Source organism: Bufo gargarizans, unplaced genomic scaffold (assembly GCF_014858855.1).
Source record: "Bufo gargarizans isolate SCDJY-AF-19 unplaced genomic scaffold, ASM1485885v1 original_scaffold_2196_pilon, whole genome shotgun sequence".
Taxonomy (NCBI): Eukaryota; Metazoa; Chordata; class Amphibia; order Anura; family Bufonidae; genus Bufo; species Bufo gargarizans.
In genome coordinates, this window is record NW_025334682.1 from 236864 (window position 1) to 261413 (window position 24550).

Consider the following 24550-nt stretch of genomic DNA (forward strand, 5'->3'; position numbering starts at 1 on the left):
CACTAGTACGAGCAGCTCTGGGGCTCGTACTGGTTTCCCGGCCCACCAGTTAAATCCACCGGAGCACCCTGCCGGTGAACTTGTCTGGTGTAGCCCAGAGCGATACGAGCCCGTGATTCCTGATTTTGTAGGCCAATCAGGAATCCAGATTTCCACAGTGGGCTACACTGAATATGACTTTTTTTGTCATTTTTTCAGTGACTCACTGGTAAATCTGATGGTGGAGCAGACTAATCTGTACGCCCAACAGTTCGTCGCTCAACACCCGGGCTCCTTTTTGGCCAGGCCCGGTGGCTGGACGCCGGTCAGTGCAGCCGAAATGAGGACATTTTGGGGCCTCGTGCTGCATATGGGCCTGGTCAAGAAACCCAGTGCCAGGCTGTACTGGAGTGGGGACGTCCTATATCAGACCCCACTTTACAGTACGGTTATGACACGCTCCCGGTTTGAGGCCATCAGGAAATGTCTGCATTATTCCGATAATGCAGCATGTCCACCCCGAGGTGATCCTGCCCATGACCGTCTGTACAAGATACGGCCGGTCATCGATCACTTTGGGGCCAAATTCATGGAGGCCTATGTACCTGGAAGGGAGGTCGTGGTTGATGAGTCTCTCATTGCGTTCAAGGGGAGACTCATTTTCCGCCAGTATGTGCCTTCCAAGCGGGCGAGGTATGGCGTGAAGCTATACAAAATTTGTGAGAGTACCTCAGGGTACACTTACAAATTTCGTGTGTACGAGGGGCGAGATTCCCGGATTCAACCACCAGAATGTCCCCCCACTCTGGGTGTTACCGGGAAACTCGTGTGGGACCTTATGTACCCACTGCTGGATAAGGGTTACCACTTGTACGTGGATAACTTTTATACCAGTATCCCCTTGTTCCAGTCCCTTGCCGCCAGATCCACGTCCGCTTGTGGGACCGTGCGGAAAAATCAACGCGGCCTCCCTGCCCACCCCCTCCAGGTACCCATCCCCAGGGGTGAGACCCGTGCCCTTACCACTGGAAACCTGTTGCTGGTCAGGTATAAGGACAAGAGGGATGTCCTTATGCTGTCCACAATTCATGGTAACGGCATCACCCCTGTCCCTGTGCGAGGTACCGCGGCAACGGTCCTCAAGCCCGATTGTATCGTCGCCTACAATCGGTATATGGGAGGAGTTGATCTCTCGGATCAAGTCCTCAAGCCATATAACGCCATGCGCAAAACCCGGGCATGGTACAAAAAAGTTGCGGTCTACTTGGTGCAGGTTGCCATGTACAACTCTTTTGTACTATCCCGAAGCGCTGGCAGCACAGGGACATTCCTCCAGTTCTATGAGGCAGTCCTCAAGGCCCTGATCTTTTCGGACCGGGAAAGAGCAGGCCGGAGTACCTCGGGAACTGTAGGCGCCCGGATCGTCCCTGGCCAACACTTTCCAGGTGTGGTCCCCCATACTGGAAAGAAGGGACGAACCCAAAAAAAGTGCAGAGTGTGTCGCAGGAGGGGGATACGGAAGGACACGACTACTCAGTGCGACACATGCCCCGATCATCCGGGCCTCTGCATTGACGGTTGCTTCAGGGAGTATCACACTTCCATGGAGTACTAAATTTATATCCCAATTTAGGACTGACATGGGATAAAAAAAAAAAATGGTTCTCAGACTTGAGACACCCAAAAAAACTAAAATAATTTATTAAAAGTAGACATAGGTATTGCCGCGTCTGTAATAATCTCCTCTATAAAAATGCCCCATGACCTAACCCCCCAGATTAAGGCTGCTTTCACACTAGCGTTCGGTATTCCGTTCGTGAGCTCCGTTTGAAGGAGCTCACGAGCGGACCCGAACGCAGCCGTCCAGCCCTGATGCAGTCTGAATGGAGGCGGATCCGCTCAGACTGCATCAGTCTGGCGGCGTTCAGCCTCCGCTCCGCTCGCCTCCGCACGGACAGGCGGACAGCTGAACGCTGCTTGCAGCGTTCGGGTGTCCGCCTGGCCGTGCGGAGGCGTGCGGATCCGTACGGATCCGTCCAGACTTTCAATGTAAGTCAATGGGGACGGATCCGTTTGAAGATGCCACAATGTGGCTCAATCTTCAAGCGGATCCGTCCCCCATTGACTTTACATTGAAAGTCTGGACGGATCCGTACTAGGCTATTTTCACACTTAGCTTTTTTTTGCTAAAATAATGCAGACGGATCCGTACTGAACGGAGCCTCCGTCTGCATTATTATGGGCGGATCCGTTCTGAACGGATCCGCCCGAACGCTAGTGTGAAAGTAGCCTAACACGGTCCAGAAAAAAAAAAAAGGTGCAAAAAAAGTTTTTTTTTGTCACCTTGCATAATAAAAAGCAAGCGATCAAAAAGTCATATAGCCCCCAAATTAGTGCCAATACAACCGTCATCTCATCCCGCAAAAAATGAGCCCCCACATAAGATAATCAGATAAAAAAAAAAATTGAAAATGACTCTTAGACTTTAGAGATACAAATTTTTTTTTAGGGTATCAAAAAGGATAATATAGTCTAAAACCTAAATTATTGTAAAAAAAAAGTTGACTTATTAGGTATCGCCACGTCCGTAAGAATCTCCTCTATAAAAATACCCCATGACCCAACCCCCCAGATTAACACAGTAAAAAAAAAAAAAAAAAAATAGGTGCAAAAAATTTTTTTTTGTCACCTTACATAACAAAAAGTTTCATAGCAAGCGATCAAAAAGTCATATAGCCCCCAAAATAGTGCCAATAAAACCGTCCGCTCATCCCGCAAAAAATGAGCCCCCACATAAGATAATTGGCTAAAAGAAAATTAAAAAAATTACACTTAGACTTTAGAGATACCCAAAAAAAAAAGTTGTATCAAAAAAGATAATATAGTCAAAAACCTAAATAATTGTTAAAAAAAGTAGACTTATTAGATATTGCCGCGTCCGTAAGAATCTCCTCTATAACAATATCCCATGACCTAACTACCCAGATTAACACGGTTAAAAAAAAAACAAAAAAACGGTGCCAAAACCGCTATTTTTGGCACTTTTCCATTTCAGTCCGTTTTTTCCGGTAAGAAAACAAGGGTTAACAACCAAACAAAAGTTAAAATTTATTACCCTGATACTGCAGTTTACAGAAACGCCACATTTGTGGTCGTAAACTGCTGTATCCGTAAAAGGGAGGCTGCAAAAGGAAAGGACCGACATGGTTTCTGGAAGGCCGATTTTGATGGCCTTTTTTATTGACACCATATCCCTTTTGAAGCCCCCCTGATGCCCCCCTAGAGTAAAAACTCCCTAAAATTGACCCCATCTAAGAAACTACACCCCTCAAGGTATTCAAAAATGATTATACAAACTTTATTAACCCTTTAGGTGTTCCTCAACAGTTAATGGCAAATGGAGATGAAATATCAGAATTTCAATTTTTGGTAACCTTACCTCACAAAAATGTAATATAGAGCAACCAAAAATTATATTTACCCTAAAAATACTCCCCCAAAAAATGCCACCTTATCCCGTAGTTTCCAAAATGGGGTCACTTTTAGGGAGTTTCGACTCCAGGGGTGCATCAGGGGGGTTGAAACAGGACACGGTGTAAATAAACCGGTCCATAAAAATCAGCCCTCCAAAAACCAAACGGCGCACCTTTCACTCTACGCCCCGCTGTGTGGCCGTACAGTAGTGTACGGCCACATATTGGGTATTTCTGTAAACGGCAGAGTCAGGGTAATAAAGATACAGTCTTGTTTGGCTGTTAACCCTTGCTTTGTTAGTAGAAAACATGGGTTAAAATGGAAAATAAGGCAAAAAAATGAAATTTTCCAATTTCATCCCCATTTGCCAATAACTCTTGCGCAACACCTAAAGGGTTAACGACGAATGTAAAATCAGTTTTGAATACCTTGAGGGGTGTAGTTTCTTAGATGGGGTCACTTTTAGGGAGTTTCTACTCTAGGGGTGCATCAGGGGTCTTCAAATGGGACATGGTGTAAATAAACCAGTCCATAAAAATCAGCCCTCCAAAAACCAAACGGCGCACCTTTCACTCTACGCCCCGCTGTGTGGCCGTACAGTAGTGTACGGCCACATATTGGGTATTTCTGTAAACGGCAGAGTCAGGGTAATAAAGATACAGTCTTGTTTGGCTGTTAACCCTTGCTTTGTTAGTAGAAAACATGGGTTAAAATGGAAAATAAGGCAAAAAAATGAAATTTTCCAATTTCATCCCCATTTGCCAATAACTCTTGCGCAACACCTAAAGGGTTAACGACGAATGTAAAATCAGTTTTGAATACCTTGAGGGGTGTAGTTTCTTAGATGGGGTCACTTTTAGGGAGTTTCTACTCTAGGGGTGCATCAGGGGTCTTCAAATGGGACATGGTGTAAATAAACCAGTCCATAAAAATCAGCCCTCCAAAAACCAAACGGCGCACCTTTCACTCTATGCCCCGCTGTGTGGCCGTACAGTAGTTTACGGCCACATATTGGGTGTTTCTGTAAACGGCAGAGTCAGGGTAATAAAGATACAGTCTTGTTTGGCTGTTAACCCTTGATTTGTTAGTGGAAAAAATGGGTTAAAATGGAAAATTAGACAAAAAAATGAAATTTTCCAATTTCATCCCCATTTGCCAATAACTCTTGCGCAACACCTAAAGGGTTAACGACGAATGTAAAATCAGTTTTGAATACCTTGAGGGGTGTAGTTTCTTAGATGGGGTCACTTTTAGGGAGTTTCTACTCTAGGGGTGCATCAGGGGTCTTCAAATGGGACATGGTGTAAATAAACCAGTCCATAAAAATCAGCCCTCCAAAAACCAAACGGCGCACCTTTCACTCTACGCCCCGCTGTGTGGCCGTACAGTAGTTTACGGCCACATATTGGGTGTTTCTGTAAACGGCAGAGTCAGGGTAATAAAGATACAGTCTTGTTTGGCTGTTAACCCTTGCTTTGTTAGTGGAAAAAATGGGTTAAAATAAAAAATTTGACAAAAAAAAGAAATTCTCAAATTTCATCCCCATTTGCCAATAACTCTTGTGCAACACCTAAAGGGTTAACAACGTATGTAAAATCAGTTTTGAATACCTTGAGGGGTGTAGTTTCTTAGATGGGGTCATTTTTGGGTGGTTTCTATTATGTAAGCCTCGCAAAGTGACTTCAGACCTGAACTGGTCCCTAAAAATGTCGTTTTTGTAAATTGCTGAAAAATTTCAAGATTTGCTTCTAAACTTCTAAGCCTTATAACATCCCCAAAAAATAAAATATCATTCCCAAAACAATTCAAACATAAAGTAGACATATGGGGAATGTAAAGTCATCACAATTTTTGGGGGTATTACTATGTATTACAGAAGTAGAGAAACTGAAACTTTGAAATTTGCTAATTTTTCCCAAAATTTGTTAAATTAGGTATTTTTTGGTGCAAAAAAAAATATTTTTTTGACTTCATTTCACCAGTGTCATGAAGTACAATATGTGACGAAAAAACAATCTCAGAACGGCCTGGATAAGTCAAAGCGTTTTAAAGTTATGAGCACTTAAAGTGACACTGGTCAGATTTGCAAAAAATGGCCTGGTCCTAAGGTGTAAAAAGGCTGTGTCCCTAAGGGGTTAAACAAGGATCAGTATTGGGACCTATTCTCTTCATTATATTTATTAATGATCTTGTAGGAGGCTTGCACAGTTTGCAGATGACACTAAACTGTGTAAAGTAATTAACACAGAAGAGGAAACTATACTGCTACAAATAGATCTGGATAGATTGGAGGCTTGGGCAGATAAGTGGCATATGACGTTTAACACTGACAAATGTAAGGTTATGCACATGGGAAGGAATAATAAATGTCACCAGTACATACTAAATGGTAAAACACTGGTTAACATGGAAAATGACCTAGGAATTTTAGTGCACAGCAAACTGAACTGTATGAACCAGTGTCAGGCAGCTGCTGCTGCCAAGGCTAATAAGATAATGGGTTGCATCAAAAGGGGCATAGATGCCCGTGATAAGAACATAGTCCTACCACTTTACAAATCACTAATCAGACCACACATGGGGTACTGTGAATAAGGCAGACATAGCAGAGCTGAAGAGGGTTCAGAGGAGGGCAACTAAAGTAATAACTAGATTAGGGTTAAATTAGGGTTATTCACTTTATTATATTAATATATCAAGGGTCAGTACAGAGATTTCTCCCATGATCTATTTAACCCAGCACTGTGACGAGGGGACATGCTTTGTGTCTTATTTTTTCATCATATAGTTTTTATTAGGTCTTATATGCACGTCATACAGAAAAGAGAAACATCGTACAATAAGGCTACATCAAGAATCCAGTCTCAACATATGCAATGCGACATGTAAATCAGTTATACATATTCTAATTACATACAATACCCCCCCCTCCTCCGCCCCCATGAACCATTCAGGTATCAGCTGTACTTTTACCCCATATTATTGCTTTACCTCATATACGCCTGCCACAGGTCCCATAGTTTCTCATATTTGAGGTGGCAACCTCTTTTCTGGAAGATAGCCTTTTCATGTACTAACATGTTATTAACCTTGCTCTTAAACTCTCCAAGTGTCGTAGGGTAAGCTTGTATCCAGTGTAGAGCTATTAGTTTCCTAGCCACATTTAGCAAATGTCCTATAGCCACTTTGAGCATGTTTTCAGTTCTCAACTCTGACACATATCCCAAAATGAAGTATGTATCCACTGGACTCTGGGGTCGAGTGGAGGGTGGACCATAGGCGCAAAACACAACCAGAGTTTGTTTCAAACCAATAGGTTGTTTTTTTTTTTATTATTTTTGTTATCGTGACAACGCTTTTCGGGGTTCTGTGGACCCCTTTTTCAAGTCGGTGAGTGCTGCTGATGGAAGTTGCACTGCTCCCAGCATCTGGCACGTCACGTGCCAGAAGCTGGGAGCAGTGCAACTTCCATCAGCAGCACTCACCGACTTGAAAAAGGGGTCCACAGAACCCCGAAAAGCGTTGTCACGATAACAAAAATAATAAAATAAAAAAACAACCTATTGGTTTGAAACAAACTCTGGTTGTGTTTTGCGCCTATGGTCCACCCTCCACTCGACCCCAGAGTCCAGTGGATACATACTTCATACACTGACCCAGACGGCGGCCTGGCCCCCGCCAAAGGTGAACACGGACGTAACCGGCAGCACCAACCAGCAAAACTTAAACCACTCCTACTCGCCTCCAGTACAGTTGCACCGAACATTAGGTGCAACGACAGCAGGTGAGCAACACCATTCTTCCTGAATTGGAAGCCTGTTCTGAACCTACTCACATCCTATGAGCGCCTTTTTCCTCCTTTGGCCACTTCTTTCTACATATCCCAAAATGCACACCTTAGGATCCTGTGGTATATGTACTGAGAGAGTTTTCTGTATGATTTCCATTACTCCTTTGCAGAATACATTTAATGCCATACATTGCCATAGCATATGTATCGGATCCGCAGGTTCCATAAAACAACAAGGACATTTAGCATCAGATCTAAATGTAAAGAATAAAAAAAAATCTGTGATAAATAATTGCGAGAGCTTCCCACTTTCAGTCAAGGAGGACATAGGCACCACTTCAAGTATATCAGACCATTGTTCCTGTGAAATTGCACCTACATCCTGTTCCCATTTGTGCATTCTGGTCAAGGGATTAACCACCTCAGCTCCCCTAGCTTAAACACCCTTAATGACCAGACCACTTTTTACAATTCTGCACTACACTACTTTCACCGTTTATTGCTCGGTCATGCAACTTACCACCCAAATGAATTTTACCTCCTTTTCTTCTCACTAATAGAGCTTTCATTTGGTGGTATTTCATTGCTGCTGACATTTTAACTTTTTTTGTTATTAATTGAAATGTAACGAAATTTTTGCAAACAAATGACATTTTTCACTTTCAGTTGTAACATTTTTCAAAGAAAACGACATCTATATATACATTTTTCTCGAAATTTATTGTTCTACATGTCTTTGATTAAAAAAATGTTTGGGTAAAAAAAAAATGGTTTGGGTAAAAGTTATAGCGTTTACAAACTATGGTACAAAATTTTGAATTTCTGCTTTTTGAAGCAGCTTTGACTTTCTGAGCACCTGTCATGTTTCCTGAGGTTCTACAATGCCCAGACAGTAGAAAACCCCCGCAAATGACCCCATTTCGGAAAGTAGACACCCTAAGGTATTCGCTGATGGGCATAGTGAGTTCATAGAACTTTTTATTTTTTGTCACAAGTTAGCGGAAAATGAATTTTTTTTTTTTCTCCTTACAAAGTCTCATTATCCACTAACTTGTGACAAAAAATAAAAACTTCCATGAACTCACTATGCCCATCATGAAATACCTTGGGGTGTCTTCTTTCCAAAATGGGGTCACTTGTGGGGTAGTTATACTGCCCTGGCATTTTAGGGGCCCAAATGCGTGCAAAGTAGTTTGAAATCAAAATCTGTAAAAAATGGCCTGTAAAAACCAAAAGGTGCTCTTTGGAATGTGGGCCCTTTTGCCCACCTAGGCTGAAAAAAAGTGTCACACATGTGGTATCGCCGTACTCAGGAGAAGTTGGGGAATGTGTTTTGGGATGTCATTTTACATATACCCATGCTGGGTGAGATAAATATCTCGGCAAAAGACTACTTTTCCCATTTTTTTATACAGTTGGCATTTGACCAAGATATTTCTCTCACCCAGCATGGGTATATGTATAATGGCACCCCAAAACACATTCCCCAACTTCTCCTGAGTACGGCGATACCACATGTGTGACACTTTTTTGCAGCCTAGGTGGGCAAAGGGGCCCACATTCCAAAGAGCACCTTTCGGCCCAAGATGTGGTGCTGCCTCTGCTGACTTGATACACTTAATGTGGAACTGCCCCCGCCTACGCAGGTATTGGAATGAGGTGGTAGACCTCATCATGAAAGTCTATAAGATTAGGATTGAACGCTCTCCTGTATCGTGCATATGTTTATCAGAAGGAGGGGTAATAACAAGAAGTTTAATAAAATTTGGTATACCTGGATTGAACATTTTCATCTTACTGTTTAGGACAGTGGCCTGGGGAAGGTAAAGAAAGTGAGAGCTATAACATGTATGACATGAAAATGGGTATAATGTGCGGTACAAAATAATAAATGTATGTGCTGGTGTGCTTGTGGTTTGGATGTACATTGGATCACACTCTGCAATCTGCTGTGGACTTTTTTCGGCGATGGACTGCACCTGGACTTTGGGGATGGGGTGGGGGGGGGGGTGGTGGATGGGTTTCTGTGTGTTGTCACTTTTGTTTACTTGCAAAAAAATGGAAAATCTGATCTTAACTGTTCTCAAATAAAAAGATTTGACACCCCCCCCCCCCCCAAAAAAAAAGAGCACCTTTCGGATTTCACAGGCCATTTTTTTTACAGATTTAGATTTCAAACTGCTTTGCACGCATTTGGGCCCCTAAAATGCCAGGGCAGTATAACTACCACACAAGTGACCACATTTTGGAAAGAAGACACCCCAAGGTATTTCATGATGGGCATAGTGAGTTCATGGAAGTTTTTATTTTTTGTCACAATTTAGTGGAATATGAGACTTTGTAAGGAAAAAAAAAATCATTTTCCGCTAACTTGTGACAAAAAATAAAAAATTCTAGGAACTTGCCATGCCCCTCACGGAATACCTTGGGGTGTCTTCTTTCCAAAATGGGGTCACTTGTGGGGTAGTTATACTGCCCTGGCATTTTAGGGGCCCAAATGCGTGAGAAGTAGTTTGAAATCAAAATCTGTAAAAAAAAAAAAAAATGCCCTGTGAAATCCGAAAGGTGCTCTTTGGAATGTGGGCCCATTTGCCCATCTAGGCTGCAAAAAAGTGTCACACATCTGGTATAGCCGTACTCAGAAGAAGTAGGGCAATGTGTTTTGGGGTGTCTTTTTACATATACCCATGCTGGGTGAGATAAATATCTCGGCTAAAGACAACTTTTCCCATTTTTTTATACAAAGTTGGCATTTGACCAAGATATTTATCTCACCCAGCATGGGTATATGTAAAATGACACCCTAAAACACATTCCCCAACTTCTCCTGAGTACGGCGATACCACACGTGTGACACTATTTTGCAGCCTAGATGCGCAAAGGGGCCCAAATTCCTTTTAGGAGGGCATTTTTAGACATTTGGATCCCAGACTTCTTCTCACGCTTTAGGGCCCTTAAAATGCCAGGGCAGTATAAATACCCCACATTTGACCCCATTTTGGAAAGAAGACACCCCAAGGTATTCATTGAGGGGCATGGCGAGTTCATATAATTTTATTTTTTGGGCACAAGTTAGCGGAAATAGTTTTTTTGGTTTTTTTTGTTTAGTTTTTTCTCACAAAGTCTCCCTTTCTGCTAACTTGGGACAAAAATTTCAATCTTTCATGGACTCAATATGCCCCTCAGCGAATACCTTGGGGTGTCTTCTTTCCAAAATGGGGTCATTTGTGGGGTGTTTGTACTGCCCTGGCATTTGAGGGTCTCTGCAATCATTACATGTATGGCCAGCATTAGGAGTTTCTGCTATTCTCCTTATATTGAGCATACAGGTAATGAGATATTTTTTTTTTTTCCGTTCAGCCTCTGGACTGAAAGGAAAAAATGAACTGCACAGATTTCTTCATTCGCATCAATCAATGTGGATTAAAAAATCTCCGCAAAAAAAAAAAAGGAGGGGAAAGGCGTCTGCCAGGACATAGGAGCTCTGCCCAACATCCATACCCACTTAGCTCGTATGCCCTGGCAAACTCGATTTCTCCATTCACATCAATCGATGTGGATGAATAAATCATTGCCGGGATTTATTTTTTATTTTTTTATATACAAAGTGTTTGCCAAAGCATATGAACACCGCCGCCCCCTCAGCTCATATGCCTTGGCAAACGTATCTTTTACTGCAGAGGAGAAATTTCGTCTTGCAGTGCCGCATACACCGACTTTTGTGTAATCTGACAGCAGTGCAATGCTTCTGTCAGAATGCACATCAGTGCTGCAGCTAGTCGATCGGTTGGTCCACCTGGAAGGTAAAAAAAACTAAACAAAAAAGAAAAAAACAGGCCGCAACGCAATAAATTTATAAACTTTATAATAACATTTGAACGGAACATATAAACTTTATTTAACTTTTTGAACAGAACGTTAACTGTTTTGCTTACTGGTGATTTTATTTTTATTTTTTTACCTTTATAGGACAAACCTCTCCTTCCCCATGGGACGATGTGCAAAGCGCAAATCGCCCAAAGATGTGGCAAAGTACATTATGCACTTTGTCCCGGGTGAAAGGAGAGGTTTGCAGCAGCTCTGTGTGAATGGGCCCTAATAGCCCTGTGTGCCTGTCCTGTGAGATGCAATCCCTATGCTAAGTGTACCTGTGTGTGGTACTTCCGGAAACACTCCCCTAAGCATAGGGCAGGGTGGTCAGGGCAGTCAGGACAGAAATAACGGGTGTCACGCCTTATTCCACTCCTGCTACAGACACGACATCTTTTTTGGGGTGACGATTGGGTTGAGGTACCAGCAACGACATTGGGGAAATGTCGCTCGTGTAGACGGTTCACTACACTGGTGGATGGGGCCACGGAACCTCCTGGATATAGGAGGTTCTCGATGATCTCTTCCTGAAATTTGAGGAAGGATCCTGTTCTCCCAGCCTTACTGTATAGAACAAAACTATTCTATGCAGCCAATTGAATCAAATATACAGACACCTTCTTATACCAGCGTCTGGTGCGTTGGGAAACTAAATAAGGAGCCAACATCTGGTCATTGAAGTCCACCCCTCCCATGTGAAGGTTATAGTCGTGGACTGAGAGGGGCTTTTCAATGACACTGGTTGCCCGTTCTATTTGTATTGTCGTGTCTGCGTGAATGGAGGAGAGCATGTAAACATCACGCTTGTCTCTCAATTTCACCGCAAGCAGTTCTTCGTTACACAAGGCAGCTCTCTCCACCCTTGCAAGATGGGTGGTAACGAGCTGTTGGGGGAAGCCCCGGCGACTAGGTCGCGCGGTGCCACAGCAGCCAATCTGTTCTAGGAACGAATGCCTAAAAAGGGGCAGACTTGTGTAAAAATTGTCCACATAAAGATGGTACCCCTTGCCAAATAAGGGTGACACCAAGTCCCAGACTGTCTTCCCACTGCTCCCCAGGTAGTCAGGGCAACCGACCGGCTCCAGGGTCTGATCTTTACCCTCATAGATCCGAAATTTGTGGGTATAGCCTGTGGCCCTTTCACAGATCTTATACAATTTGACCCCATACCGGGCGCGCTTGCTTGGGATGTATTGTTTGAAGCCAAGGCGCCCGGTAAAATGTATAAGGGACTCGTCTACACAGATGTTTTGCTCAGGGGTATACAAATCTGCAAATTTGCTGTTGAAGTGGTCTATGAGGGGCTGAATTTTGTGGAGCTGGTCAAAAGCTGGGTGGCCTCTGGGACGGGAGGTGCTGTTATCACTAAAGTGCAGGAAACGCAGGATTGTCTCAAATCGTGTCCTGGACATAGCAGCAGAGAACATGGGCATGTGATGAATTGGGTTCGTGGACCAATATGACCACAATTCATGCTTTTTGGTTAGACCCATGTTGAGGAGAAGGCCCAGAAAAATGTTAATTTCGGAAACTTGGACGGGTTTCCACCGGAAACCCAATCTGCCCAATAAAAGCTTCCCGGGTTGGCGGCTATAAATTGAGTGGCATACCGATTTGTTTCTGCCACGACTAAGTCCAAGAGCTCCGCAGTCAAGAACAGCTCAAAAATTCCCTGTGCCAAACCGATCTGAGCTGTCTCAACCCGAACTCCAGACTGGGCGGTGAAAGGGGGAACTATTGGTGCGGCTGAAGTTGGGGGCTGCCAATCAGGATTTGCCAGCACCTCAGGGGCTCTACGGGCCTGTCTGTGCAGTGGCTGCGACGGGGTAACTATTGCACGTGCCACCGTACCAGCTTCAACTGCCCTTCTGGTGCTCGCCACTTCACCATGTTGTACGGCAGTGCTGGTACTAGGTCCAGGATGGGCTGCGCTGCTGGTGTATGCCTCACCACGTAATCCGACAGCGCCAGCCCCACTCTGCTGCCCTTGAAGCGGATCCTGCGCAACCTGTGGTCTAGCAACACGGGCCGGGTACGCCTGGTGCTATCAGGGACCTCAACCTCCTTGTCCAAACTTTGGTTCAGACTGCCACTGCTTTCTACAGGTTCATATTCTGACCCGCTAGATTCGTCAGATGAGGGTTCCCATTCCTCATCCGACTGGGTCAAAAGCCTGTAGGCCTCTTCAGAAGAATACCCCTTATTTGTCATTTGGTCAACTAAATTTAGGGGGTATTTTCTGAGACTACCCAAGAAAAAAAGCAAGCCTGTCTTACAAATGGGAGGCTAGCGAAGTACCAGAGGCCGCTGCGATTGATAAAATATATCAAAACAGATTTATTTATTTTTTTATCGCCGCAGCGCTTGTAAAGTGATTGTGCAGTGAAAAAAAAATGTATATTTTTTGTCACTGCGGCGGGGCGGGCGTGGGTGAACGCACGTGTGGGCGACCAATCAGGCCTGATCGGGCAAACACTGCGTTTTGGGTGGAGGGCGAACTAAGGTGACACTAATACTATTATAGATCTGACTGTGATCAGTTTTGCTCACTTACAGATACTATAAAAGTACAAATGCTGATTAGCGATACACTAATCAGCGAATCAGTGACTGCGGTGCGGTGGGCTGGGCACTAAACGATCGCTAACTACCTAACCAAGGGGCCTAAACTAAAACCTAACATCAATACCAGTGGAAAAAAAAGTGACAGTTTACACTGACAACTATTTTCCCTTTCACTAAGTGATTGACAGGGGCGATCAAGGGGTTAATTAGGGTGCTGGGGATGATCTGGGGCTAAGTGAAGTGTTTGGTGGCTACTCACTGTGAACTGTGTGCCTCTGCTGACACCAACCGATGAAAAGGACCAGCAGAGGAGCAGAGAAACCATTTAACACCTTATATTTACAAATATAAGGTGTTAGATGGCTTCTGATTCGATTTTTTTTTTAAAATTGCCAGCCTGCCAGCGATGATCATTGGCTGGCAGGCTGGTGACGAAACGCTCCTTTAACTTTTGCCGGCCCGCAATGCGCATGCGCGGGCCAGCTGTGAGCATAATCTCGCGTCAAGGAGGAATGAATCGACCGCCGCCAGGACGCATCCCTGCGTTAGGCGGTCGGGAAGCAGTTAAGCTCCAGGAATTTGTTAAGCAACAACCAGTATACCAGGGATATCATCCCTCTCCCCTCCTGAAACTATAAAATCATAACGCTGTATTTTGCTCGGACACCACAGTACCGTTGCTAATCATAGTATTTTAAGCGTGCCGCATTTCCAGGTATTGATAGTAACAACGTCTAGGAATGCCATAAACATCCCGAAAGCCAGTGAAGGATCTAAATACTTCTTGTTACCCCTCTCGCCTTCCATTCATCAAACCCTGTCATTGAAACAAACTCAGTCAAAGCTGGATTGCACCATAATGGGGCATACTCCGTGAACCCAGTAACCCCTCTCAAGTGTTTGATCTTTTGCCATACTAAATACATTGTACGCCGTATGGGAATTTCTGATATTTCTGTTCTCACATCTAACCCCTCCAATAGCATCATTAAGTCCCGTCCTTTCAGATGAGACCTAAGAAGCTGACTAGTCATATCTGTGGCCCCCAATTCTAGCCATCCTTTAAAGTGCTGGCTCTGAGCTCCCAAATAGTACACCCAAGGATTGGGAATTGCTAGGCCCCCCTCCGTTTTAGGATACTGCAAGGTCTCAAGCCCTATTCTACGCCATATCAGGTCCCTAATCTAATTACCGTATTTTTCGCCGTATAAGACGCACCGGCGTATAAGACGCACCTAGGTTTTTGGGGAGGAAAATAAGAAAAAAAATATTTTTAACCAAAAGGTGTGCTGTGGGTTTGGAACTAGGTGGTCTGTGGATGGCACTATTACTGGGGATCTGTGGATGACGGACACTGTTATGGGGGGATCTGTGGATGACGGACACTGTTACGGGGGGATCTGTGGATGACGGACACTGTTATGGGGGGGATCTGTGGATGACTGACACTGTTATGGGGGATCTGTAGATGACGGACACTTATGAGGGGGGATCTGTGGATGACGGACACTGTTATGGGGGGAACTGTGGATGACGGACACTGTTATGAGGGAACTGTGGATGACGGACACTGTTAGGGGGGAACTGTGGATGACAGACACTGTTATGAGGGAACTGTGGATGACAGACACTGTTATGGGGGGATCTGTGGCTGGCACTGTTACAGGGGGGGGGGATCTGTGGATGGCACTGTTATACATGTGTCATCCACAGACCCTCCCAGCCCATAACTGTGCCATCCACAGATCCCCCGCCGCTCCAGTATACTAATATAATATGTCTTATTCAGTTAATAGTTATTAAATATGCCTCTTTATTCCTAAAAGTACCTTAAATCCTAAGCGCTTAAGTACAATGCCGGCAGGCCGGGCGGCCGGCGCGGCGCGTCACTCACTGACGTCACTTGCCTGCGCCGCCTGCTTCATTCATAAAGTAGGCGGCGCAGGCACGTGACATCAGGGAGTTACGCTGCCGCCCGCCCGGCCTGCATTGTACGGATGCGCTTAGGATTTAAGGTACCATTAGGCATAAAGGGGCATATTTAGTAACCATTAATTGAATATGACATTTTATTAGTACACCGGAGCGGCGGGGCGGGCCTTTAGTACAGTGACTGCACCGCCCCGCCGCTATTGCCGGCCCCAGCTCCTCCTCCCAGTCCCTCCCCGAGTCCCCGCTCGCTTTGCATCGCATCCAGCGATGTAAAACTGACTGCATTCGCCGTATAAGACGCAGGGGCATTTTTCCCCCATTTTGGGGGAAGAAAAAGTGCGTCTTATACGGCGAAAAATACGGTAATTGTGTTAAACCTGTCCATTGGCAGCCAGACCGGGGCATTGTGAAGAATATACAAAAGCTGCGGCATCAAAACCATCTTAAGAAGGTTCGTCCTACCCACCTCTGATAAATAGTGTTTTACACCAGGCTTTAATTGTATTGCAAAATTTAGTTAGTAGCAGAATAAGATTCCATTCTTCGAAGTCCTTATATTAATACTCAAATATTTAAAGGTCTCTACGCATGGAATATTCCTGTCAATTATCACTTGTGATTTTGGTTGACCATCTATGAGCATCAACCATCCTCTGCATTTAGAGGAAAGAAGAGCAGTGAGACTATGGAACTCTCTATTAGAAGAGATAGACGGGCCTGGATGTATTTCTACATTTCTAGGTATAGCTACTAGTGATGGGTCAATGATACAGGGAGTTATTCTGATTGGAGTCTGGAAGGAATTTTTTCCCCCTAGAGTGAGGAAAATTGGCTTCTACCTTAAAGTCTTTTTTTGCCATCCTCTGGAGCAACTTGCAGGATAACAGGCCAAACTAGATGGACAGATGTACGGTATTTTTTTTCAGCCTTACAAACTGTTACTAAATTGATGATTTCAGGTTGCTTTAGTTATAGCCCATACTATGGTACTAAATGTTTAAACCCTTAGGCCCCTTTCACACGAGAAAGTTTTCAGCGTAGGTGCAATGCGTGAAGTGAATGCATAGCATCCACACTGAATCCTGACCTATTAATTTCAATGGTTCTGTGTACATGAGCGTTTTTTTCATGCATCAGTTCTGCGTTGCATCAAAAACGCAGCATGTTCTATATTCAGTGGTTTTCACGCTGCTCTGGCCCCATAGAAGTGAATGGGGCTTCAGTGAAAACGCATTGCATCCAGAATTAGATGCGGATGCAATGCGTTTTTCCCTGATGGTTGCTAAGATATGTTGTTTGTAAACCTTCAGTGTGAAAAACGCATCAAAACGCATTGCACTCACACGGAAAAAAACTGAACTACTAAACGCAATTGCAGGCAAAACTGACTGAACTTGCTTGCAAAATGGTGCCAGTTTCACTGAACCGTCATGCTCGTGTGAAAGAGGCCTTAGTGATTTGCCTGTTTTTGGCCTTAGTAACCACACAGTTATTTTCATTGTCTGTTTAAATACCAATTGAACCAGGAAATGTATTGGGCGATTCATGCATCAAACACCTTGTGTGAGTTTTGCTGTTAAGCTCCTTGTTAGAGAACAGCAAGTTGTGCAAAAAGTACTGAAACACTTAACAGTTGGACATGTGCATTCAAAGGTTTAGAGAAGGTCACATTAAGTTCACCTATAAAGGTTAGAGTGCATTTTAGGTTACTCCTGAAATTTCACCCACGATCGAATATTACGGTTCTGTTTATATATATATATATATATATATATATATATATATATATATAGTACATCGCTCATTCATTGTTCTGTTATAAACTCTCCTCTGTATACAATCCTATGATAGTGGCTGACAATAGAGAACAAAGGCTAGTGAGTGCTGTATTGTGTGTGTGTGTGTGTGTGTGTATATGTATAGATTTTTTTATATTATATATACACACACTATATTTGTGTATTCCACTAGACAGGGTATGCTTGAAAGTATTTTTATTTATTTTTTGCATGCAAGCAGACACATAAAGGAGTTAAAGTAAAAATAAAAATTAATAATGCTCTCTTTATTTACATTTTCACTTATAGGTCTATGCAGATGGGGCTCATTATACAGCACATGGGTGCTATATAAGGTTCTGAACCAATCACTTTTAATCAATATTCCCACCTACCCACCAAGAACGTGTCAATCAGAAATGACAATACTTTCACAGATTGCCCACTGCCTTCCTTCATCTCTGTGCCAGAATGAATCTCTGGGCAGCTGCTGTTGGACCAGAACATATGAGCCCATCCCTCTCCACCAAGGCAGTGGCGCCTGCACAGTTTTGCAGTTTTCAATGCTGGCTGCCTACCTCATGTGCCACTGGCTTGGATACCGGGGTAGTAATCAGCAATGGAAAAACACTGCTGGCTGATATTAAGACTCAGTGATAGTAATGGAAGTGTCTGTCAGATACCTTTATTACAAACACTAAACCCAAACATATGAAAAAATACTTTATTTAGACCCTTTTCACTCAGGTAAACCTGCTGCAGTTTTTGTCTGGCCAGCAGCTGGCATTTATGCCAGATCATCTCTGAAGGAGATGTAAATGGGGCCTAAGGCCTCATTTACATGACCATGTGACGGCCTTGTCTGTTTTGCGGACAGTGAATACACAAAACATGGCCACCGGCCATTTGCACCCAATCGGTCTGCAGGATACAACCAAAAATAGGACGTGTCCTATTTTTTGCGGGGTGGAGGCATGCGTGAAATATTGCTTTACGGTTACCAAATTTTTGTAATGTACAATTTAAGTATCTCTAGAAGTAAATCTAACGAGTCGTATTTTGCTGCGTCTTTTTAAGTTATTGTTTTGTATGTATTTGGCTTTTCAAATATTTTTTTTTATCAGGTGAACTTGATCCTGAAAGGATGGGGTCAGGCATTCAGTATGGGGATGCTGCTTTGCGACAGCTTAGATCACCGCGTCGCGCACAAGCCCAAAGTGCTCAGGAATGTGGCTGTTAGAATCTGTTCTTAAAGATGCAAGGTAAAATAGGATTTATTCTTACAAACCATAATTGGATATCGCAGAGGCTTTAAGCGGCTTCATTTATAATTATGTAAATAATTTATTTAATCTCTCTATCGAAAAAGAACAAACTTGTCTGAAGACTAAGGCTACTTTCACACTAGCGTTTTTTGCGGATCTGTCGTGGATCTGCAAAAAACGCTTCCGTTACAATAATACAACTGTATGCATCCGTCATGAATGGATGTGGTTGTATTTTCTTTTATAGCCATGACGGATCCATCATGAACTCCATTGAAAGTCAGTAGGGGACTGATCCGTTTTCTGTTGTGTCAGAGAAAACAGATTAATCCCCACCCATTGACTTACATTGTGTGCCAGGACGGATCCATCTTGCTCCACACCAAATCGCAGACAGAAAAACGCTGTTTGCAGCGTTATTCTGTCCGCCATGGGAGCGCAACCAAGCGGAACGGAATGCATTTTAGTGCGTTTCGTTCAGTTCAGTTTTGTCCCCATTGACAATGAATGGGAAGTGTTTTCTTCTGCTAATTAAAAACACTAGTGTGAAAGTAGCCTAACCTGTAGTGAAAAAATTATAGGGGTTGTACCAATACTGCTGCTGGCACATTTTGATGCTGTTGTGCCATCCTCCAGAGTGAGAAATCAAGTCAATGAGAAACATTAGCTAGTTGGAATTTACAGGCATCATAATTTCGAGAACTATTTCATAGTTGCTTTTTTTTTACTATACTAAGAGCTACTACTTTACAGATGTGTGTTTTGCTGGGCATTGTTACAACTTATAGTGACTTTAAAGGGAACCTGTCCGCTCACCTATGCTTCCCAAGTGTAGTGACAGACCCGCTGATTTACACAGTCTGTCACTTGTATTTTAACATGCAGCAGTTTGAGTGTATGACCACAAGGTGCAGCCATGCTGCGCTTGAGTACTGATCGGTCGTATGGACTAATTAAATTAATGCGATTGAACTGCTTAGGCTACTTTAACACTAGAGACAGCAGGGTCCCTGCTAACGCTAGCACACCGTTACACCGGAAGTCCTCTCTGACCCTATTCACCTCCAGTCCGCCCCCATTATAGTAAATGGGGCCAGACCGAACTGCCGGCGGCCCAGGTGGGCTAGCGTTAGCACGGATATGGCAGGCTGTTCCCCCTGCCGCAGGTGTGAATGTAGCCTTAGTCGTTCTGTATTGTTAAAGGCTGCATATTATTGAAAGTGCTGCATGGTAATCAACTGTACAGACTGACTAAACCAGTGGTCCCTAACCTTTTATTGTGCCAGGGACCAGTTTCACACAATTATTTGCTCACGAGCCGGGGTGGGGTTGTTGTTTCTATAGGGTTCAAAACACTGTATAAAACTGTATAGGCCCTCACTCAGTGATTTTACGGGTGATGTTTCCTCTGACTGGAGTTGGTCTTTTTCCTTTTTTTTTTTAAGTCCTGCACAAATCGCTCTTAAGATGTCTCCTGATCACTGCTTCTTTCTGCATAATTGAACAAACAGAACACAGATATTTAGTAATAATGCCTCCTTTATACTTAGTAATCATCCCCATTTAGGCCCCAGTAGATATAATGCCCCCAGTAGTGTCCTATGTACATATGACATCCCCCAGTAGTGCTCACTTCACATTTAATATACCCCAGTAGTGCCCTCTTCAAATATAATGCTCCCCAGTTGTGGCCTCTTTAAATAAGGTGTCCCCCGGTTGTGGATTCTTTGCATATTGTACCTTCTAATAGTTGCCTGTTTACATATAGTTCCCCCCCCCTGTAGTGGCCTGTTTACATATAATGCCCCCTAGTGTATATATATAGTGCCTCCTCCTTGGTGCCCCATGTAGTGTTCACAATATACACGCCTTCAGCCTATGAGACTAAACGACTGGACACAAGAGCCAGCGGTTCCTGTCTTCACTGTTCAACACCGGTACTTCCCGCGGACCAGTACCGGATGATCCGCAACCCGGTGGTTGGGGATCTCTGAACGAAACAGTGCGGTCTCATTAGTTTAATTAGAGCTCGAATGCAGCAAAGCCATGCCAAAAGTGCCACATGACCGTGCCGTCTAGTCATACCCCTAGAGTACACAGCTGTGATGCAGCAGGATTTGGCTAAAGCTGGCAGATATTGGTCTGATGCTTTGCTCGCTATGCATTGTGATCCCGCTCTCTTCCCTAGCACACGGGAACTGACAGGTTCCCTTTAAAGGAGTTGTCACTTCAGCAAATTGCATTTATCGTGTAAAGAAAGTTTATACAAGGCATTTACTAATATATTGTGATTGTCCATATTGCCTCCTTTGCTGGCTTTATTCATTTTTCTGTGACATTATACACTTCTTGTTTCCATGGTTATGATCACCCCTGCCATCAATCAGTGGCAGTCATGCTTGCACAATAGGAAAAAGCATCAGCCTGTCTGTGGTGGCTTGGACCGTGGGAGCACACGTAGGCTAGTACTTTTTCCTCTACTGTGCAAGCACGGTCACTGCTGCTGGATTGCAGGGTGGTCTCTAACCATGGAAACAAGCCGTAAATAATGTGGTGGAAAAATTAATCCAGCCAGCAAAGGAAGCAATATGGATAATAATACACTAGTACGTGCCTTTCTCTACATGATAAATGCTATTTGCCATTAACTTTATGGTTAGCTTTGCCATGTGTCATGGCTCCCTGATCATTCTTTGGCTGTGCAAAAGGATGTAGATGTCATTGGTGGTTTGTAGCACCGTTCAGCAAATAATCTTCCATCTATACAGTACTGATTATAATTCTGCATTTGCCAGCATTAATACAGTCCTCTGTGTGTTTTTTCGTTTTGAGCTTCTGTGAGTGTGTTTGAAGATATTGTATGATACATCTTGTTGCTCATACATTTTTGTTTTGTTTTTAGGTGTATATACGAATTTAGGACTATTTCTGCAATTCTCCCTACTACTTGTTCTGTAGAACAAGAAAGGACTTGTTGAGAAACGGCACAAGTGAAGCAAGTAGTGTGGTGAACACTAATGGACAGCTGACTGCAAAAAATCCATAAATGTCTGAAATAATTTACTGGATAATACTGATTCCTTTATGTACTGTATCTATACATTTTTGTATTGTATATTGCTCTGTCTGCGCCTAACTTGTAATTTGTAACCAACCTTAATCCTTAGAGGTTCTTTTTATGAGCATGGTCTGTAAGATATTTTTTTCTTTCCTTCGTTCGTAATCAGTATAAGAGCACAGAAGGGCAGATTTACAATTGTGCCTCAATTTGCACAAAAAAAACTGACTTACATGCCTTGTGCCAGATTTATTATGTGTTTTAGAGGCTTAGGGCTGTTTCACATGAGCAGATGCCGTGCGTTTCATCCGCAGCGTGAATGACAGCCAAGTCCCGCTCTGGACAGCAGAGACGCGGAGCAGTAACATGATTGATAAGCTCTTTGCCTCTCTGTGACCTTTTTATTACAAAATCACAGTGAGATACAGTTGTCATTGTGGTTTTGTAGTAAAAAGATCCCAGAGAGGCACAGAGCATTATCAATCATGTTACTGCTCCTTGTCTCTGCTGTTCGGAGCGGGGCTTGACTGTCATTCACGCTGCGGATGACACGCACGGCATCTGGTTGTGTAAAAAAGCCAAAATATTGGTCCAGTGGTAGCTGGCCAAAAGGTGGTATAACGCTAGACAAAAGGTTCTAAAGATGCACCTTACAGGCTGAGCCACTCTAATTCTAAGCGGTTTAAAAGTCTGTGGGGGAGATTTTTAAAAACTGGTGTAAAGGAAAACTGGCTTAGTTTCCCATAGCAACCAATCAGATTCCTTTCTTTTTCCAAAGTAGCTCTGAAAACTGAAAGGAGGAATCTGGTTGCTATGGGCAACCACACCAGTTTTGATAAATCTTCCTCTGTGTGTTACTAAATCCCCCCACTGTGTTCCATTTTATTTTTTTTGCCATGTGAGATAGGACCCCAAATCATCTTACATCCACTGGATTTGCTTCGAAAGCCATATGAAGGACACCTATTGCAAGACTGCGTGGGCAGCTGTAGTAATTTATATGCTTCACATCCCTAAAATGTAATTGGATAAGCAATTCTAATTCCATTTTGGGTTACATCTGCCTTTTCTGTTTTACTTTTGCCATCTTCACTATGAAACCATCATCCTACGCTGCAGGATTTTACACTGTGGAGAATCGCTTATATTAGGACAGATTCTCTAAATAGAAAAGGACTCCTCATTTTAAAATGTTTAGTAGAGCTGCCTATTTCACAGTATTAATACTGGGATTTATCATCACATCTCAATCTTATGTTTAGTAAGCTGAGGTTCTGCACAGGTAGTCCTCACATTAAAGTGGGTTACACAAAAAAGCTACAATATTCTGAAATCTACAAGATATCTGATTTATGTGTTTTCATGTGTGTCATACTTATGATAATTTGTGCTTTCGCATTATTATTCCTTAGAACGCTACCAAGACTTTATTTGTGCTAGAGGTTTGCCTTATTCTTATGGTGACACACTGTTTAACTGTTAATACTTGCTTGTCAATGCTAGTGAAAAGTCATTCCTTGTATTATGAAGGACATACCTGGTTTCAACAGCATGTATAAATAAACATCAATGTCCCTGTAAATCTTTGGGGCTTATTTGATAAAACAGTCTTCAGTCAGTTTATCAAATTTTTATTATTGTTTTTTACAAATGGATGAATCATCACTTTAGCATTTATGATGGCCCACAAGATACTGTAGATCAGGGGTGCACAATTCATGCACCCGCCTGATTACCCAGGCTAATACCAACAATGCAGGAGGTACAATTGCTCCAGCAGTTGTTACCTCATTCTGTTTTGTATGTTATCTGCAGAACACCCCTGATTACACAGACAGATGAGACCTCATACCAAAATATAGTCCATGAAGTGTTTTGTTCATTTTCAGGAGATGCTTGATTATTGTATAATTGGAACTTGGCTCATAGGAAACTTCAAGAACATAAGTGAAACTGGTTAACTCTTAACTTACTGTTTCGTATTTTCAGAGAATAAAACTTAACACAAAACTTGCTGCACACTAACTGGAGAACACACTTTCCCATATTCATTTGTTGAGCTGGCATATTACAGAAGCTAACCCTTTAACATTCCTGAGCAAGGTCCCTCTGCCATGAAGCAGATCCATATGGTGTGTCTGTTCATGGCCCGTACTTACCAATACTCCTATCTACTTTCCTTGCTGTAGACCGATTCCACAGTATGCACTTACTGGCAGGGTATGACCACATGATGGGTTTCCCTAGGTGATATCAGTGTTCTATCGGTCTTAGGAGAAACAACAGACATGGTTGTAACAGTTTGCTAACAGCAGATGCCAGCTTGGGTACACACTTTATTGAAAACTTGACTTCGAGATATAGGATTAGCCGATAAGGCAAAATTTTATGTAATTGCCCAAATATCCAACTCCATATTCCCTTTAACTAGTTGGTGTGATTTATACTAGATGTTTCTTCAATTGCCCTATGGTGTTTTTATGAAATTATTATCCCAACCCCCTGGCAGTGGGAGGTGTGTATCCACTGATTCCTTCCTTCACCTTTCACAGAAGTGGGAGTGATCAATTGAACTTGGAAAGGGCCATCAAGTCTTGGTCTGGGCTTTTCCTCACATGCCTCCTTATCACCACCCAGTTACCTGGCTGTAGGCTGTGACAAATCCTGTTGGAGTGCACTACCATATGCTGTTAAACCCCCTGATTGTGCTGCATTTGTTTTTGGAAATGGTACTCTCTCTTTGTTGGTGTCTCCAAATAGGATCTCATAGGGTAATAGCTGCGTTTTTCCGTTCGGGGGTGTTTCTTACAAAATACAGGGCTATAGGTAAACACACTGT

General features: G+C 43.2%; 1 protein-coding gene across 1 annotated transcript in view; it reads left to right on the plus strand.

Moving 5' to 3' along the window:
• LOC122924066 (ras-related protein Rab-4A) overlaps window positions 1-21685 on the plus strand; it is a 114991-nt gene extending 93306 nt beyond the window's left edge. Inside the window, exons 7-8 of the mRNA XM_044274985.1 lie at window positions 18513-18650; window positions 21556-21685. Of these exons, the coding sequence (XP_044130920.1) occupies window positions 18513-18628 (116 nt within the window). The 3' untranslated portion in view covers window positions 18629-18650; window positions 21556-21685. The remainder of the gene's footprint in view (window positions 1-18512; window positions 18651-21555) is intronic.
• Window positions 21686-24550: the final 2865 nt, after the last annotated feature.